The 20,543-nt window shown below is 47.3% G+C and overlaps 1 protein-coding gene across 4 annotated transcripts in view; it reads right to left on the bottom strand.

The window, feature by feature from the left end:
• Window positions 1-1,251, bottom strand: part of AK2 (adenylate kinase 2) — a 28,416-nt gene extending 27,165 nt beyond the window's left edge. The window contains exon 1 of one of the 4 annotated variants that reach the window (XM_004025397.4): window positions 972-1,251. In XM_004025397.4, coding sequence (XP_004025446.1) covers window positions 972-1,064 — 93 coding nt within the window. In that variant the 5' untranslated portion in view covers window positions 1,065-1,251. The remainder of the gene's footprint in view (window positions 1-971) is intronic. The other 3 variants (XM_019014870.3, XM_019014886.3, XM_063700587.1) reach the window with 3 other exon arrangements.
• Window positions 1,252-20,543: the final 19,292 nt, after the last annotated feature.

Genomic DNA, 20,543 nt, shown 5'->3' with positions numbered 1-20,543 from the left:
AACTCCATGGCTCCTGAGGTCTCAGGCTCATGAAACTCATTTCACTAATTTGGGAAAGCCACCTGACCTTTCTGGGCCTGTTTTTTAACCTGTTGATTGATAAAGTTAAAATTTCAAGTTCCCTATAAACAACAACAAAATAAAAAAAGGAAAAAATAAATAAAAACCAAAGGGAAGGAAGACACAAACAAACAAAAATAATAAAAACAAAATAAAAAAAATTCAAGTTCCTTTTCATCTAAAATCATTTGAGTCATCCCAAGCTGCTTAGCCTTCAGTAGCCTCAGGTCCTAACTCCAAGCCAGGTCCCATGAGCACTCCCAACCCTTATTGTGGACACTACTCAAAGGTTGCGACTCATGGGTCTCCAGGCTATAAACCAGTTCTACACATTCACCCCCAACTTTCAAACAGGGAGAGCCTTAGGTTTCCTCCCATCTCAATTCAACTGGCTCACACAGCACATGTCAGCTCTCACTCTGCCCCACGTGTTGGAGATGCTTCTCCTCCCCTCCCCCTAAGTCATAAATCATTATCAAAATCTCCCGACCTCCAGTGCCTGGAATGTAACCCTGATTCTGGACAATTCACCTCCAACTCGCAGGTAACCTGGGCCATACAGCTAATTGCCTCCATTCAGCCTGTAATCTAGATGCCTCGGCCCAGGGCTCACTCTACCCCTCAAACCTTTCCAGTCTCTAGACCCTTAGTGGAATTAATCAGCCCTCACATTCCCTAACCCAACACTTCAAAACTGAATCCCTCGGGCACTCCAATCCTAACTCAGACTGCCCCGACCTGCAATTTGGACCCTCCCCGAAATGCCCCACCAGAACCGAGACCCCGGCCAGCGTTCCCCGCAGGCCTTAGTCCCCGGCCCGCTCCGGACAGGTCCAGGGCTTCTAGATCTCCGGCCGCCTTGACCTTGGAGTTCAGCAGGCTCCGCCGCCAAGCCCAGTCCTGCCGCTCACCTGGGTGCCTTTACCGGCCCCGGGAGGCCCCAGCAGCACGGCCCGGATGCCTTTAGGATACTCGGGTTCTGCCGCTGGCACGCTGGGAGCCATGTCCGCCGAAGTCTCTCACTGCCACCAGTTCGCACACCTCACAGGTCCAGTGCTTCCCAGGTCAACGCACGCACGCCACGCACGTCCCACTCGCCGCTCACACTGGCCCATCGCCGCGTCCGTCAGCCCGTTCCGCCCGCCCCTGAGCACGACGGACTCTTCACCTTACCAACTGCACGGCGATACTAAGGAAGTTTGCTTTTGATTGGACAGAATTGGTGCGGGATAAGGAAGGGGCAGGCCAGCATGGACTAAGGGTGGCGGGTGTGCGGAGTGGGCGGGAAAACGCGAAGGAGGACAGGAGGTCAGGCCGGAAGGTATACTTCGGCATTTGACAGTTGACGACACCAGCAACAACATTGAAATCCTATTAAATTGCGCGTGGGAGTTTAAATGGGTAAAATCACTCTTAGAAGACAAATTGGTAATATGTTTCAAATACTCTTTGGTCCCGCAATTCCACTTCCACGAATTCAATGGATAAAATCAAGGATATGAGTAAAGATTCATGTAACAAAGATGTTAATTGCAACACTTAGCCCAAAAGCCCGAGAAAAACCATAAAATAAAGGCAATACTCCAAATGTCCAACAATAAGAGATTGCAACCAATTTGTATCCTGGAATACCCCTGTTGTATAAGATAATTTAATCATGCGGGAAAATGTTAGCCAAGCGAGATACAAAATTGCAGTTACAACAAAATCCGAATTTTGGCCGGACGCGGTGGCTCACGCCTGTAATCCCCACACTTTGGGAGACCATGGCGAGCGGATTACCTGAGGTCAGAAGTTCGAGACCAGCCTGACCAACATGATGAAACCTCATCTCTACTGAAAATACAAAATTAGCTGGGAGTGGTGGCATATGCCTGTAATCCCAGCTGCTTGGGAGGCTGAGGCAGGAGAACTGCTTGAACCCAGGAGGCGGAGGTTGCAGTGAGCCAAGTTTGAGCCATTACACTCCAGCCTGGGCAACAAGAGTGAAACTCCGTCCCACTCCCCCCCAAAAAATCCCGATTTTGTTTATTACAAGTGTAGACCACTGTGTAGTGTGATTAGAGGAGCACCTCTCCTTTGTATATTTTAATATATTTTTTAAAGTTCTATAGTAAATTCTTAATAAGTTTAAAAACTTAAGCTTAAAACAAGTTTTACCTTTATATTAAGAAAAACGTTAACCTTTTAAAGTCAGGAAAAGATAGTTTTTCTCAAAAGAGATGACCCTCTTGGATAGGGAAATAATTTCTACAGCTTTTTGGTGTGTGAAAGTTTCATCCAGCTCCAAGGGCCTCTTTGGACCTTTAGTTAAGAGTGTGTAATGAAACGATTATGTTTCCCCACAGGCTCCTAACAACTCATTTTCTACATCTTGATGATGAATTTGCTATCCCTTCAGCTGTGGTCTCTTCTTTTTTTTTTTTTTTTTTTTTTTTTTGAGACGCGGTCTCGGTCTGTTGCCCAGGCTGGAGTGCAGTGGCGCGATCTCGGCTCACTGCAAGCTCCACCTCCTGGGTTCACGCCATTCTCCTGCCTCAGCCTTCTGAGTAGCTGGGACTATAGGCCCCCGACACCACGCCTGGCTAATTTTTTTTGTACTTTTAGTAGAGACGGGATTTCACCGTGTTAGTCAGGATGGTCTTGATCTCCTGACCTCGTGATCCGCGCGCCTGGGCCTCCCCAAGTGCTGGGATTACAGGCGTGAGCCACTGTGCCCAGCCCAGCTGTGGTCTCTTCCTTACCACACAGAAGTTAACATTCATTTCTCATCGCCACGCTGGACTTTTACAGTGTACCTGCTTAATCTTGTTGGATACTCCCAGTGACATTGAAGGAAGAAAGGATTGTTATGTCTATTTTTCAGAATGGAAGCTGAGGCCTGAAGATACGTAGTGACCAAAGTCACACAGTAGCAGACTCACAATTAAGACTGAGGATAGGCCAGGTCCAGTGACTCACGCCTGTAATCCCAGCACTTTGAGAGCCTGAGGGGGGGCAGATCACCTGAGGTCAGGAGTTCGAGACCAGCCTGGCCAACATGGCGAAACCCCGTCTCTACTAAAATTACAAAAAAATTAGCCCAGTGTGGTGGCGCATGCCTGTAATCCTAGCTATTAGGGAGGCTGAGGCAGGAGTATCGCTTGAACCCGGGAGGTGGAGGTTGCAGTGAGCTGAGATGGCACCACTACACTCCAGGCTGGGTGACAGAGCAAGACTCTGAAAACAAAAACAAAAACAACTGAGGATGACAAGCAGGTGCCCTAGAGATTACAGGGCTTATGGGGAGAGGGATGGGAAAACAAGCTGCAGGAAGCCTCTCTGTGGCCAAAATTCACTTCAGTCCAATAAGACCAGAGTTTATTGAAATTTTCTATGCACAGGGACCAGGCAAGGGGAGTAGGAGCAGCCTTCCCTTTCTACCACCAATCCCTATAGTGATTCTGACAAGACTTGGGGCCCCCAGGGGGGAAAGTAAGGAAGACTATCCATAAAGACACAAAGTGTAAGATTTATTCAATACACTTTGAAGTGTAATGAATCACAAGTTAAGTCTTTTTTTTTTTTTTTTTTTTTGAGAAGGAGCCGCACTCTGTCACCCAGGCTGGAGTGCAGTGGTGCAATCTCTGCTCACTGCAACCTCCGCCTCCTGGGTTCAAGAGATTCTCCTGCCTCAGCCTCCTGAATAGCTGGGATTACAGGCGCCCCTACCACCCCCGGCTAACTTTTGTATTTTCAGTAGAGATGGGGTTTCACCATGTTGGCCAGGCTGGTCTCAAATTCCTGACCTCCGGTGATCCGCCCGTCTCGGGCCTCCCAAAGTGCTGGGATTACAGGAGTGAGCCACCGTGTCCGGCCAGTTCCTTTTAAAATTTATTTTCTCTTCTCCTTTCTTCCTGCTCCCACTTCTGATTTAATCTTTGAATTTCTTTGAATTTCTAAAGAAGAAATTTTACCAACTTCTTCACCAGACACTCCCTTCAAGGCAAGTTCATCTAATTCTTGGAAAGTTAACAGAGCAAAGCATGCCCGCTAGGGAACTTTCACCTTGGAACTTCTACCCTCTGGGGGATTGCTTTGAACTCACACCTACCAAGAGGGAATGTTGAAAGCATGTCCACTTGGCCACTTTTATAACTTACTTCTGCCCAGGAAGGCACTAACTCAACTGCCCAGCAGTTAAGCCACCAGAGCTAACGGAGACCCCCTCCCCCTGCTCACTTCCTCCCACCACCTTATAAAAGGCCCGCTTTCTGCTCCAAAAGGGAAGTGGCACATTTAAGGCAGGATGCTTTGTGCCATTTCCACAAGCTAGCTTCAAAATAAATTCATTTTTTCATCCCAGACCTTGCTCTTTTTAACTGGACTCTGAATGTTGTGAGCAACTAACCTGCTTTTCAGTTACAAAATGATGGTAGCCTCTGAAGTCAGAAAAGGCAAGGAAATGGGTTCTCCCCTAGAGTCTCCAAAGGAACATGACCGTGAAGATATTTTGATTTTAGCCCCATACGACCTATTTTGAACTCCTGACCTCCAAAACTTTAAGGTAATAAATTTCCGTTGTTATAGACCACCAAGTTTGCGGTAATTGGAAGCTAGCAGCCATAGGAAACTAGTACATATTCTTTGGATACAAACAATAGAAACAGACTCTAGCTACATCAAGCAAAAACAAAATTCGCTGAGAGGATTCAGTTGTACAACCACAGGCCTTGGAAGTGATAGGAGCCAGGGCTGCGTTGGGTAATCTAGATATAAGGAATAAGTAGGCCAGGTGTGGTGGCTCACGCCTGTAACACTTTGGGAGGCCAAGGCGGGCGGATCACCTGAAGTCAGGAGTTCGAGACGAGCCTGGCCAACATGGCAAAACCCTGTCTCTACTAAAAACAGAAAACTTAGCTGGGCATGGTGGCGCATGCCTGTAATCCCAGCTACTTGGGAGGCTGAGGCAGGAGAATTGCTTGAACCAGGACCTGGGAGGCAGAGGTTGCAGTGAGACAAGATTGCGCCACTGCACTCCAGCCTGGGCTACAGAGTGAGACTCCGTATCAAAAAAAAAAAAAAGAAAGAAAGAAAGAAAGAAAGAAAATTCCACACTAACAGGTGGTGTGGTGGCTCTCACCTGTAATCCCAGGGCTTTGGGAGGGTGAGGTGGGAGAATTGCCTGAGGCCAGGTGTTTGAGACCAGCCTGGACTTGGTCTCTACTAATAATAAAATTAGCCAGGCATAATGGTGCACTCCAGTAGTCCCAGCTACTTGGGAGGTTGAGGTGGAAAGATTGCTTGAGTCCAGGAGTTCAAGGCTGCAGCCAGGTGTGATTGTGCCACTGTGGTTGAGGTGGAAGGATTGCATGAGCCCAGGAGTTCAAGGCTACAGCCAGGTATGATGGTGTCACTGCACTGCAGCCTGAGTGACAGAGCAACCTTGTCTCTGAAAAAAAAAAAAAAAGAAAAAAGACAAAAATCCACACCTGACCTCACGTGACAGGTTGCAGTCAAAACACAGACATACAACACAGTTTTTTCAGCATCTCCAGGTATTATTTTGATGATGCTACTATGCTGCTTACTTACCCTGAACACATTATTTTTTCACTGTATTAATGGTCTTTTTTTTTAACTGATAAATGTGAATAAGTGTAAGAAAAATGATACAGCATATAAATTCAGAGTCATGAATGATGGTGACGCCGAACAACCACAGATTTTCCAGATGGGTGTCTAAGTGACACTTTTGTTTTCCCATGATTCAGTATACACAAACTTGGTTTTGTGCACAGAATTATTAAAAAATTGTATAAAATTACCTTCAGGTTATGTGTATAAGGTCTATGTAAAACATAAATGAATTTATATTTAGACTTGGTTCCCATCCCCAAGATATCTCATTAAGTATATGCAAATATTCCAAAATCTGAAAATGATCCAAAATCTGAAATACTGCTGGTCCCAAGCACTTTGGATTAGGGATACTCAACCTGTATCTCATTAGTGAGTATGGGGAGAATGAACTGAGCACAACTCAGCTCTTCCTCCTTTTTTCTCTTTCAAATGTGCCTGCCCTTAAGAAGCACGATTTTTTTGCCCTCTTCCTCCATGTTCTATTAATATATTTCCCACAGTCTAGCCCTCCCAGAGAGGCCTATGATTGGTCAGGCACAGTGGCTCATGCTTGTAATCCCAGCACTTTGGGAGACTGAGGTGGGCGGATCATTTGAGGTCAGGAGTTCAAGACCAGCCTAGCCAACATGGTGAAACCCCGTTTCTACTAAAAATACAAAAATTAGCTGGGCGTGGTGGCGGGCACCTGTAATCCTAGCTACTCAGTAGGCTGAGGCACAAGAATCCCTTGAACCAGGGAGGTGGAGGTTACAATGAGCCGAGATTGTGCCATTTGCACTCCAGCCTGGGCGACAGAGCGAGACTCCATCTAAAAAAAAGAAGAGGCCGGGCACGGTGGCTCACACCTATAATCCCAGCACTTTGGGAGGCTGAGGTGGGTGGTTCACCTAAGGTCAGGAGTTTGAGACCAGCCTGGTCAACATGGTGAACCCCTGTCTCTACTAAATATACAAAAAATTAGCTGGGCGTGGTGGCGGGCACCTGTAATCCCAGCTGCTCGGGAGGCTGAGGCAGGAGAATCGTTTGAACTCGGGAGGCGGAGGTTGCAGTAAACAGACTGTGCCATTGCACTCCAGCCTGGGCAAGAAGAGTGAAACTCTGTCTCAAAAAAAAAGAAAAAAAAAGAAAAGAAAAGAAAAAGAAAAGAGGGCTATGATGATTTTCTAGCGCTGCCTGGGATCAGGTGGAAAAGTTTAACTTGGGGGTCCAGAATTCATAACCCCACTTTTCTCTCAGTAAATGCATATGTCAAGCAGCTTTGTCAGTAAAAAGAGTGATATTCTGATCTCCCTCTGCCTTACTTCTGTGGTTATCCCCTCATTTGGGTCTAAACGTGGGTGAGACCACCCCAAAACCCAACAAACAATTTCTTATGGATGCTATGATTTAAATGACTCAGTTCCAACCAATTTCTATATCTGTGTCATTCTGCTCAAGACATTAATTTCTGGCTTGGCTTGGATCTCCTGTTCATCCCTTGGCAATGGTGTAGAGGACCTTAATTGACAGTTCCCTCCAGACTACAGAGAAGGGAAGTAGTTTCCCAGAAGCAAATTGTGGCAGTTTCCAAAATAAGAAAGAGATACTGAGCAGGCAGAAACAACAGATGTCCTCTGCAGGGAACTATTGCAAAGGCCCAGGAGAAAGAAAATGCAGGCCTAGACTATGGAGGTAGAATTAATGGGACTTGACACCAGACCAGATGGGGATAAGAATGACTGAGTTGAGGGGCCAAGTGACTGGGGGGGATGATGGTGCCATTAGTATTCATCTCATTCATTCATTAGCTGATTCATTCAACATGCATTTAATGAGCATTTATTATGTGCCTAGTATTGTGCTAGATGCTAAGGATCCAGTGGTAAATAATGAGGCCAGGGTCAGTCTAGGCACAGTGGCTCATGCCTGTAATTTCAACACTTTGGGAGGCCGAGGTGGGAGAATTGCTTGAGGCCAGGAGTTTGAGATCAGCCTGGGCAACATGGCCTGGGCTTGAGCAGCGGGATGTCCTGCCTCTGGGACTTTGACCCTTAAGGGACAGAAAGGAAGGGGCAGGGGCTGTTCTTGGTGGGGAGGTGAGAGTCCAGCAGCAGTGGGTGGACAATGACCAGTCATGTCTGTCCAAGTAGTCTTTTCCTGTACCATGTCTTTGGCTGTGTTCTTAGCCTAATTGCTTTTGGTTTCTACTCATGTTTGAAATTTGTGAGAACCCCAGAAAAAATTTAAAAAATTAGCCTGGTGTGGTGGTATGCACCTTTGGTTCTAGCTGATAGAGCAGGAGTATCACCATCTTGGACAAGCACTGTCATTTTAAAATTCACCTTAATCGAAAGCCGTCTAAATCCAAAGGGCATCAGCCTAATGGCTTAGGTCAGCATGACCATAAACCACAAATAACATCTCCAACCAGAAACATTCCAAACTCCTCCTCAACCAGAGACATGCTAGCCCCGAAATAACCCCCCTCCAGCTGGGAAGATGCCAGCCCTGAATATAACCCCACACCTGCTGAAAAGATGTCAGCCTCAAGATAACCTCCCCTCTGCCCAGAAAATTCCAATCCCGCCATAAACTTCTCCCCAACACATAAACATTCCCAAGCTTGTAATAAGCCCCCTCACCCTAAAACCAATATATATTTCTGTAAGAGAAAGCGCTCCTGACCGAAATTGGCCAGAAGCCCCTCTCAGGTTTTTTCTCTAAAATAAGCTTGTCTTTAAGGGGTTAAGTCACGTTTTGTGTTTCTTTCTTCTTTCTTAACTCTTACACTAGCTACTTGGGAGGCTGAAGTGTGGGACTCACTTGCTGCCAGGAGGTTGAGGCTGCCATAAACTATAATTAGCCCATTGTACTCCAGCCCAGGTGACAGAGCGAGACCCTGTCTCTAAAAACAAAACAAAAGCAAGGTTTCCACCTTTAGAAAACTCTCCACTTCGGGCTGGGCGCAGTGGCTCACACCTGTAATCCCAGCACTTTGGGAGGCCGAGGCGGGCAGATCACCTGAGGTCAGGAGTTTGAGACCAGCGTGGCCAGCATGGTGAAACCCTGTCTCTACTAAAAATACCAAAATTAGTCAGGTGTGGTGGCACGTGCCTGTAATCCCAGCTACTTAGGAGGCTGAGGCAGGAGAATCACTTGAACCTAGGAGGCAGAAGTTGTAGTGGGCTGAGACGGTGCCACTGCACTCTAGCCTGGGTGACAGAGCAAGACCCCATCTCAAAAAAAAAAAAAAAAAAAAAAAGAAAAGAAAAGAAAAGAAAACTCTCCACTTCTACAGAACTTGCAGTCAAGTGGGGGAAAAAAACAAAAAAACAACAAATAAGGCATTGACGGAGTCTGTGCTGGGAAAGGTACAGGCTTCAGTAACAGCACAATAGAGGAGCCCCTAGCTCAGATTTGAGGGGAAATGATGTGTAAGTGAGATGAAACCTTAAGAACAAGGAGGATTTGCTTAGGGAAGAGAGGAAAGAAGGGTATTCTAGACAAGGGGAATGGCATGTGCAAAGGCCTGGAGTTAAGAAAGATTATGACAAGAGGTTGGGCGTGGTGGCTCATGCCTGTAATCTCAACACTTTGGGAGGCCGAGGTGGGCAGATCACCTGAGGTCAGGAGTTCAGGACCAGCCTGGCCAACATGGTGAAACCCCATCCCTACTAAAAATACAAAAATTAGCCAGGTATGGTGGCGAGCATCTGTAATCCCAGCTACTCGGGAGGCTGAGAATCACTTGAACCTGGGAGGCGGAGGTTTCAGTGAGCCAAGATCATGCCACTGCACTCCAGCCTGAGGGACAGAGCAAGACCCTGTCTCCAAAAAAAAAAAAAAAAGATTATAGAAAGTTGAGGGGAACTGTGATATTTGGCAGAGGAACGCCCCTCTTGTGTTGTGGAAATCCTTCACTGCAAGGAACTTGGGGGAAAACAGAGCCACCCTGCAGAAGCTGAAAGGGCAGACTCTTGCCTGCCTTCTTGGCAACAGGGGAGTGAGCACGTGACCAGGCTTGGCCAGTGGGATGTCCTGCCCAGGACTTTGACTCTTGAGGGAGAGAGAGGAAGGGGCAGGGCCTGTTCTTGGTGGGGAGGTAAGAGTCCAGCCTCAGTGGGTGGACCGTGGCCAGTGGTGGCTGTCCAGGTAGGCTTTTCCTGTGCCATGTCTTTGGCTATGTTCTTAGCCTAATTACTTTTGGTTCCTACTCATGTTTGGAATTGGTGAAAACCTCACAGTATTCAATAAATTCCTTCACTGCTTAGGTTAGCCACCAAGACTTCTGTTTGGTACAGGGTTGAAAGAGGGTCAGTCTGGCTGGAGTTACAACTCAAGAGGGTAAGGAAAGAAAAAAGGGGGAGAGGAGACAGGGTCCTATGGGAAATTCTCTTGGGGGCTTTTGTGGGAGGCTTTGCTTTCCAGGAAAAAGAGATGCACAAGAAGAAAAACTTCCTTCTTGCCTGCCTCAGGGATGATGCAGCGCTTGAAATGTAGCAGCTATCTTGGGACCAGGAGGGGAGAGCTGCAAGACTCAGAGGGAAGCTGACCTAGGGTCTGACATCACTGAGCTGCTGAATTAAGCAACTCAGATGTCACCTTCTTTCACACTTCTTGTGATGAGAGATAAACCCCTAATGTTCAAGCCGCATCTATGTCGCCATTCTGATACCCACTGCCCAAAGCACCTTATGTGACATGGCAAGTAACTTAACCCTGCTGGGCCTCAATTTCTCTTTGCAAAATCAGGATGCCAATACCCACTTCACAGGATCACAGTGAGTATCAGATTAGATAATGGATGTAAAGTACTTAGCACAGTGCCCTACTCATGGTAAGCACTCAGTAAATGTTAACTATCACTACCTGCGTCAAAGACATAGAGGAGATGAGCTTGCTTTGTGGGAGGGTAGAGAGGAGAGGAGAATGACGACTAAAAGCTGGGAAGCCAACACTTGAGGGGAAAGGAGTCAGAGAATGACTAGAGACTAAAGAAGAAAACCTGAAATTTCATTCTACCCACCACATCCTTTTTTTTTTTTTTTTTTTTTTTGAGACGGAGTCTCACTCTCGTTGTCCAGGCTGGGGTGCAGTGGTGTGACCTTGGTTCACTGCAACCTCCGCCTCCCGGGTTCAAGCAATTCTCCTGCCTCAGCCTCCTGAATAGCTGGGATTACAGGTGCCTGCTACCATGCCTGGCTAATTTTTGTATTTTTAGTAGAGGTGGGATTTTACCATGTTGGCCAGGTTGGTCTTGAACTCCTGACCTCAGATGATCCCTCACCTTAGCCTCCCAAAGTGCTGGGATTACAGGCATGAGCCACCGTGCACGGCCACCACATTCTTTTTCTTTTTCTTTTCCCTTTTTTTTTTTTGAGACAGAGTTTCACTCTGTTGCCCAGGCTGGAGTGCAGTGGCTCGATCTCAGCTCACTGCAACCTCTGCCTCCTGGGTTCAAGCGATTCTCCTGCCTTAGTCTCCCAAGTAGCTAGGATTACAGGTGCCCACCAACAGACTCAGCTAATTTTTATATTTTTAGTAGAGACGAGGTTTCACCATGTTGGCCAGGCTGGTCTTGAACTCCTGACTCAAGTGATCCACCCACCTCGGCCTCCCAAAGTGCTGGGATTACAAGCATGAGCCAATGCCCTCGGCCCATTCTATCAATTTTTATCTGCCCTGTAAGGCCTTTGTTGATCTTTCCTTCCTTCCCAAGCCTGGCCTTTGTTCCATCTCTTCACTTAACTGTGTTAAATGTGGGGTTCATGATATCAGCTTGACAATCCCAGATTCTTTCATTCAGGAATTCTCTGGACATGCATCAAATGTATCTCTTGGAGACACTCTCATTTCCAGGAGTTCCCAGTTGATATGCAAATTAGGCCTTTATAGTTACTTCCAGATACTTGGAAACTGTGAGTAAAGCTTCTCCAGTCTGCCTCTCCAGTCTACTCTATTAACCACTATGCTATGTTGTCTCTCATATGTAGTGGGACACTGATTAGTGTTTATTGATAGAAATGATGAAGAAGGAGTGTTACCAAAGCCAAATAAAAAGTTTCCGGGAGTGTATTAGTCAGCTTCAGCTAAGTTATATTGCAGCGACAAATAACCCCAAAATATCAGCTTACAGAAAGGGTTACATGTTAGCTGCAGGTCAGCTATGGCTCTGCTGTACACTGGGGATGCAGGCTGAAGGTTCTGTTCTTGGAAGAGAGGGAAAAGGTACACTGGTATGCTGGTATAACTTGCATTAGAGAAAGCTGATAGTGTATATCTCTTCCCAACTTTGTGCTCAGTGATGTCACATTGGTAGCTTGAAATCAGTTATGGTGGAAGTACATATACTACAGAATGTGGCAAATATTTTCCCTCTAGAAGAGCCAGTTGTTAAATGTTTACCAGCACAGGACTGGAAAAAAGGAAAATGATGGGATCTCTTGTTGGCCCTTAAACCTTCTGCCTAGAAATGGCACAGGCCATGGAAATGCTACAGGTCACATGCACTTACATTGTACTTGTCAAAGCAAGTCTCATGGACAAGCTGCAGTCAATGGGGCCAGGAATGTACTTCTTCCACTGAGAGGGACTCAGTAGGTGAGGCAGGGAATATTCATGAACAATAGCACAATCTTCCTTCCTGGCGGAGTCAAAGGTGAGGACTGAGAAAAGTCCCTTGGAATTGGCCTCAAGGAGTTTTCCCTTTAACATGAGAGCAGTTTCAGCTGAAGGAAGTGACTTTTATTTTACTCTTGCCTGTGGTGATCAGAGTTCTCCACCGATTAATTTTTAAAAGTTACCATTTATTGAGCAAGGATTAGTACCAAGCCCTGTGATCAGATCTCTACATACAATCTCACTGAGTCATCACAATACACTTGCTATGTCAAAACTATTTTTTTTTTTTTTGAGATGGAGTATTGCTCTGTATCCAGGCTGGAATGCAGTGGTATGATCTTGGCTCACTGCAATCTCTGCCTCTCAGGTTCAAGTGATTCCCCTGCCTCAGCCTCCTGAGTAGGTGGGACTACAGGTGCACACCACCACACCTGGCTAATTTGCCAGAACTATTATATCCCTACTTGATGCATGGGGAAACTGAGGCTTAACTCAGCATGGTTAATTGGCTTGCTTGAAATCACACAGCTGGTGAAGTCTCCCACCACACAGCATTTTCTTTTGTGGCAGACTGTACTGTTTTCCACAAATATTTGATATCTCTTGCTGTGAAAGGATTATTTGTTTCTGTTCTGTTGAACTTGGGTGAGGGCATATGACTTGCACTGGCCAGTGAAATGCAAACAGAAGTAGCGTGCATGACAATTCAAGGGAGAAGCTTTTGAGAGCCAGGGCAGGATTCACATGCTCTTTTGACCTCAGCAGTCATGGCAGACTGTTGAGATGGAACCTCCACCAGACTGGGTCCCTGAGAGACAAACCACCTGCAGCAGAGCCCCCTAGTCAATCCAAATGAGCATGTAGTATGAGCAAGGGTTTTATTTATTTTTATTTTTTATTTTTTTGAGATGGAGTCTCACTCTGTCACCCAGGCTGGAGTGTAGTGGCACTATCTCAGCTCACTGCAACCTCCGCCTCCCGGGTTAAAGCAATTCTCCTGCCTCAGCCTCCCGAGTAGCTGGGACTGCAGGCATGCGCCACCATGCCTGGCTAATTTTTCTGTTTTTAGTAGAGATGGGGTTTTGCCATGTTGGCCAGGCTGGTCTCGAATTCCTGACCTCAGGTGATCCACCCACCTTGGCCTCCCAAAGTGCTAGGATTACAGGCATAAGCCACTGCGCCCAGTCTTATTTTGTTATTTTTAAGCTACAGAGGTCCAGTAGCTTAAATTTTCCCCAGTTGTTTCTTCTAAAGCAAAACCTCATGCACCCTAACTGTTCTATCCCTCGTGAGGGCCAGACAAAGAGGCTGGACAGGAAGCTCTTGCTGAGTATGCCAAGACCTACTTACCTTGGTCAGTAGAGATGTAGACTGAGTTCCAGGGGGTTTGTGGACTTTAAGTTCCAGTTACCTACACAGACCAACTCCCCCCTACCTGGCAGCGTGCATCTCTCCTGTGTCTTTTTTGGGCTTCACAGCCCACTTGACCTAGGACCGCTTCCCAATTTTTGTAACATGCTTCCTGTTCCTTTGTCACCCAAACCACAACCATGAGATGTGGTTTTCTAAAGAACTGGCTAAGTCCAAGCCACCTGAACAAGCAAAGCCTTTCTACTACTGTTTTGAGGTCACTGTGGCGAAATTCTGATTTCCATAAAAGTCGCCAGCTTCCAAGAAAAGGCGTATGATATTAACAGCAACAAAAACACCCTCAGCTGGGAAATGCTACACATTAGACATGGCCTGTGAGGAAATCCTTGTGGGGGGAATCAAAGTGCTGGGATTACAGGTGTGAGCCACCACGCCCGGCCTAACATTCAATTTATAAATTAGGGCCAGGCATAGTGGCTCGCACCTATAATCCCAGCACTTTGGGAGGCTGAGGAGAGAGGATAGCTTGAGGTAAAGAGTTCGAGACTAGCCTGGGCAACATGGTGAAACCATATCTCTACAAAAAACACAAAAATTAGCCAGGCATGGTAGTGTGGACCTGTAGTGCTTGCTACTCGGGAGGCTTAAGTGGGAGGATTGCTTGAGCCTAGGAGGTTGAGGCTGCAGTAAGCTGTGATTGTGCCACTGCCCTCCATCCTGGGTGACGGAATGAGACCTTGCCTCAAAAAGAAAAAAAATTATAAATTAGGCACAGCAAGAGATTAATAACAATAACTAATAATAAAAAATTACAGCAATACACTATAATTATGTGAATGTAATCCCTTTATCTCTCTCTGAAAATATCTTATTGTGCTCTGCTCACCCTTCTTGTGATCTGTTGATCTGATAAATAGGACAGCTACTAAGCTACTAGCTGGTGGGTGGTGTGTATAGCATGGATACGCTGGACAAAGGGATGATTCACATCCTGGGTGAGATGGCTCCAGATTTCATCATGCTGCTCATAAAAGCATGCAATTTACAACTTATGAACTGTTTATTTCTGGAATTTTCCCATGTAATATTTTTGGATCACATTTGTCCTTTGGTAAGTGAAACTGCAGAAAGGGAAACTGGATAATAGGAAACTACTGTGGTTAGGAAACAGGCTCAGCTACTATAGCAGAGACTCCAAAATAACAATGACTTAGACAAGATAGGTGCTTACTTCTTGCTTATGTCAAAACCCTGGCAGGCAAGGGGGAGTGGATATGGTGGCTCTACCATCAGGGAACCCTGGCTTTTTCTGTCTCCTTGGTTTGACATCAACATGCGGCTTCCTTCCTGTGGTCCAAAAGGGCAGCTCCAGCTCCTACCATCACTTCTGCATTTCAGCCAGCAGGAAGGAGTAATGGGGCAGTGGGGGATGCCCCCCTTCCCTCTAAAGGCATAACCTGGAATTGCACCTGTTACTTTCATTCTCATTGCACTGACCAGAACTTAGTTACAATGCCACGACTAGCAGCCAGGGTACTGGGAAACATAGCTTTTATTCTGGACAGACATATGCCTAGCCAACAGGTAGAGGCTCTATTACTAAAGGAAGAATAGATGCTGGGGAACAATTAGCTGTGTGCAACAGAGTTTACCTTTTGGAAAGATCTCTTGGGGGAAGGGTGGAGAAAGGGCTGGATGGTAACAGATCAGAGCCAAGGAAATAACCTGAACCAAGGCAGAGACATCCGGGATGGAGAGAAGTGGCAGAAGGCTTATGAGATATGGAAGTTGAATGGACAGGATGTGTGACTAATTGGTTATACTTCTAATTAACTGTACTTATCACAGCCTGTATTTGTGCGATTAACTATTTAATATCTACGTTTCAGGCTGGGCTCACATCTGTAATCCCAGCACTTTGGGAGGCTGAGGCGGGCAGATCACGAGGTCAGGAGATAGAGACCATCCTGGCCAACATGGTGAAACCCCGTTTCCACTAAAAATGCAAAAATTAGCTGGGTTGGTGGTGTGTGCCTGTAATCCCAGCTATCTGGGAGGCTGAGCCCCAAGAATCACTTGAACCTAGGAGGCGGAGGTTGCTGTGAGCCAAGATAATGCTACCGTACTCCAGCCTGGCGATAGAGCGAGACTCCATCTCAAAACAAACAAACAAACAAAAAAACAAAAAAAGGCTAGGCGCGGCGGCTCACGCCTGTAATCCCAACATTTCGGGAGGCTGAGATGGGCGGATCACAAGGTCAGGAGTTTGAAATCAGCCTGGCCAACACAGTGAAACCTCGTTTCTACTAAAAAAATACAAAAATATTAGCTGGACGTGGTGGCGGGTGCCTTTCATCCCAGCTACTTGGGAGACTGAGGCAAGGTGAATTGCTTGAACCTGGGAGGTGGAGGATGCAGTGAGCCAAGATTGCGCCACTGCACTCCAGCCCAAGCAACAGTGCAAGACTCTGTCTCAGAAAAAAAAAAAAACCTCCCTCTCCAAGAGGATTATAAGCTCCACAAAGACAGAGATTGAGTCTGTTTTGCTTATCACAGCATCCCAGGGCCAGTGCCAAATACAGTGCCTGGCATACAATAAGTGCTTATGTGTGAGCGAATGAATGAGATAAAAGAGGAGCAGCCAAGGACAATAATAACGATAACTCTGGGGACAAGTTTGATTGAGAAAAATCAAAATCTTAAAGTAAACATCAAACAAAAAAAAATTTTTTTTTTTGAGACAGGGTCTTACCCTATTGACCAGGCTAGAGTGCAGTGGCACAATCACAGCTCACTTCAGCCTCGACCTCTCCAAGTAGCTGGGACTATACTACAGGTGGGTGCCACCACCTCTAGATGATTTTTGTATTTTTCTTTTTCTTTTTTTTTTGAGACGGAGTCTCGCTCTGTCACCAGGCTGGAGTGCAGTGGTGGGATCTCGGCTCACTGCAACCTCCGCCTCCTGGTTTCAAGCGATTCTCCTGCCTCAGCCTCCTGAGTAGCTGGATTACAGATGCATGCCACCACACCCAGCTAATTTTTGTATTTTTAGTAGAGATGGGGTTTTGCCATGTTGGCCAGGCTGGTCTTGAACTCCTGACCTCAGGTGATCCACCCACCTCAGCCTCCCAAAGTGTTGGGATTACAGGCATAAACCACAGCACCTGGCCTAACAGTTATTTTTAAAAATAATTTCTACCAACTGTAATCTGTCATCCCCTTTCCTGACGGACATTTGGCCCCCTTGATGACATCTCCAGCTGGTTCCAAAACTTTTCAGTCATTTTTAGTTATTAATGCAGTCTCTTGTTTAAGCCATTAACTTGGTCTTTCCATTTTCGAAGGTCAGTCTCCTTTGGGACTCACAGTCCAGCAGGCAGGCCTTATGGCATGGAGGGGAGATGGGTCTGCTCTCTCTTCTCTGCCCTCTGGTGGGGAGAAACAAGAAGGAAAAAAAGGACTTGTTTCCTTAGGTGTCCCCTGCTGGCCCTTGGCTGACCTCTTCTTCACTTCTTGCGAGGTGTCTGTGTTCCTGTCCTCTCAGACATCACAGCTGCTCAGCTCCTTATCTGTAGACACGGGGTGATGGGGTAGCACGCTGCAAAAGGGCTTGGTGCCAAGTTCCTCTCCTCTGCTGGTGGCCTCTGGCTCACCCTTCACGGTGCACCTCTTTGCCCCCCGCAGGCCTGCTGCCCCATCACATCTACCCTCTGCAGCCCCAGCCTGGGGCCTGTGGACACAGGCCTGTCTCAGAAAAAATCTCAGAATCCATCTTTCTGCCACTCCTTGCCACTTGATCACATCCTTGGCCTTCCCTCTCCATGCTCTTTCTCCTATTTCCGTAGCACCTAGACAGGTTGGCAAGCGTAGTTGCTCAGCAAACATCATCAGGGAAGGAGAAGTCAGATGCCCTCTGGTGGCACCCCACACCTGATGAATGATTCTTTTGGCTCTGTTCCAGTTAGCTACTGTCCTAGTTAGCTCTCCTCCAGTTAGCTTGTGTAACTAACGGATCAGCCTCAACTTCGAGGTATAACACAATCACCATTTCATCATGGTCATGGAATCTGTGGGTCAGGAGTTTCACAAGGCACAGCGGGGATGACTGGTCTCTGCTTACAGTAGGTGGCCTCCAAGATGGCTCTCAAAGACCCCTCCCCCCTGGTATTCACCCCCTTGTGTAGTCCCCTTCCACACCATATCAGTTGGTCTGTGTGACCAATAGAATATAGCAGAAGTGATAGTATGTCGCTTTTGAAGCTAGGTTGTGGAAGATAGTGTGAGGCTGGGTGCGGTATCTTACACTTATAATCCCAGCACTTGGGGAGGCCAAGGTAGAAGGATCACTTCTACTTGATTGAGAAAAGCCAGGAGTTTGAGACCAGTCTGGGCAACATAGGGAGACCCTGTCTCTACAAAAGAATTTTTAAAAATTAGCCGGTGCAGAACGAGACTCCATCTCGGAAAAAAAAAAAAATTAGCCGGTGCAATGACTCACACCTGTAGTCGCAGCTAGTTGGGAGGCTGAGGCAGGAGGATTGCTTGAACACAGGAGGTAGAGGCTGTAGTGATCTGTGATTGTGCCACTCTGCACTCTAGCCTGGGTGACAGCAAGACTCTGTCTCAGAAAAAAAAAAAAAAGAAGATATTGTGGCTTCTGCCTCTCTGTCTCTTGGATCACTCCCTTGGGGAAGCCAGGTGCTGCGTTGTGAGGCCAGCTGCCTCTATGGAGAGGCCCACCTGGAGAGGAACTGAGGCTTCCTGCCAATGGCCACATGAATGAGCTTGGAAATGGATCCTCTGGCCCCAGAGAAAGTAGATGACTGCAGCCCTGCCGACAGCTTAACTGCAATTTCATGAGAGACCTTGAATCAGAATCACCCAGATATGCTGCTCTTGGATTCCTGACTATCAGAAACTGTGTGAGATGATAAATATTTGTTGTTTTAAGCTGTTACATTCTGGGGGTAACTTGCCATGCAACAGTGCATAACTAATACACTGCGCCATGATGTCTGGGACCTTAGCTGGGAAGACTCAAATGGCTAGGGGCTGGAATCACCTGGAGGTTGCTTCACTCACATGACCAGTGCCTGAGCTGGGACTGTCACCTGGAGAACCTAAACGTGGCCTCCCCATGTGGCTTGGCTTCTCACAGCATAGCACCTGGGTACCAAAAATGAGTGCCTGTAAACTGAGCTTTCTAAGAGACCAAGGAAGAAGTTACAAGGTTTCTTCTGGCCTAGCCTGAGAAATGGTACAATGTAACTTCTGCTGCATTTTCTGGGTTAGTAGCAGTCACCAAGGCCAGCCCATATTCAAGGGGAGGAGAATTTGACTGGTCCCCTTGACAAAGTAAAAAGGTCATATTGCAAAACCTGTCTTGGGGGAATTGCCTGCCCTACCCTGAGGGAGACAGGGACAGATGGCTTCGTTTCACAAGCCCTGCATAGCTCCTGCATAGAACAGCACTACATAGTGCTAGTTCTGCTGAAATAGCACTTCCTATCAACACTTTAGGGGAGCTTCTGAGCTTGGAAGGTGGAGCATTTCTCAGCTTTTGTTCTCATTTGTGGACTCTGGCGCTAATTCTTTTTTTTTTTTTTTTTTTTTTGAGATGGAGTCTTGCTCTGTTGCCCAGCCTGGAGTGCAGTGGTGCGATCTCGGCTCACTGCAAGCTCTGCCTCCCGGGTTCACGCCATTCTCCTGCCTCAGCCTCCCGAGTAGCTAGGACTACAGGTGCCCGCCACCAGGCCCGGCTAATTTTTTAAAAATATTTTTAGTAGAGACAGGGTTTCACCGTGTTAGCCAGGACGGTCTCGATCTCCTGACCTCGTGATCCGCCCGCCTCGGCCTCCCAAAGTGCTGGGATTACAGGCGTGAGCCACTGTGCCCGGCCTTTTTTTTTTTTTTGAGATGGAATCTTGCTCTGTCACCCAGGCTGGAGTGCAGTGGTGGTGTGATCTTGGCTCACTGCAGCCCCCACCTCCCGGGTTCTAGCGATTCTCCTGCCTCAGCCTCCCAGGTAGCTGGGATTGCAGGCATGCGCCACCATGCCCAGATAATTTTTGTATTTTTAGTGGAGACAGGGCTTTGCCATGTTGGTCAGAGTGGTCTTGAACTCCTGACCTCAGGTGATCCGCCCGCCTTGGCCTCCCAAAGTGCTGGGATTACAGGTATGAGCCACTGCGCCTGGCCCTCTGGTGCTAATTCTACCTTTCTGGAAAAACACGGAAGGTCTCACAGGCTCCTCCCACCACCAAGTCACCCCATCCTTTCTCTGCCAGCCACTGCACTTAGCCCTCTACTTCCATCAGGTAAGTAGCCCTTTACCTACCCTGCTAGCTGGAATTATGGCCCTGTTTTACAGAGGAGGAAGTAATCTGGCCAAGGCCACACAACCAGAGGGTGGTAAAGCAGGAACTCAGTGCCAGCTCTGACCCCTAAGTCTATGCTTTAGGGCTTCTGGGATTCCAGAAAGCCTGCAGGTGTTGGAGCCTCAACCCTCATATCCTCACGGCCCTGCTGAGGGTGGGGCCAGTGTGAGCAGCATGAGAGGGTGGGGCTGGAGGGGGCAGGGGCTTCAAACTCTGCCAGAGGGTTGGGTCTAGTTGTCAGGTGCACTCTGTGGGTGAAAGGGGAGGAGAAACAAGTGAGAGAAAATCGATTTTTACTTTCTTTTCAGGCCCGTCCCCAGTTGGTGAGTTTTCCAGTGGCCAGAAGACCGAGCCCTAGAGTAACAGCTGTGGACTCACTGCCCACTCTGTGTTTATTGGGCTGGAACACCCTCTCTGTCCTGGAACTTCTGGTTGGAGAGCCCTCTGAGCTCATGGGGCCTGTGAATGGTGGGTCTTGGAGTGATTTCCAGCCCCAGTGATCAGGTCTCCTGT

Source organism: Gorilla gorilla, chromosome 1 (assembly GCF_029281585.2).
Source record: "Gorilla gorilla gorilla isolate KB3781 chromosome 1, NHGRI_mGorGor1-v2.1_pri, whole genome shotgun sequence".
In the NCBI taxonomy this organism is placed as follows: domain Eukaryota; kingdom Metazoa; phylum Chordata; class Mammalia; order Primates; family Hominidae; genus Gorilla; species Gorilla gorilla.
The sequence above is the reverse complement of the archived record's forward strand: the minus strand, read 5'-3'. Positions and strand labels throughout refer to the sequence as shown.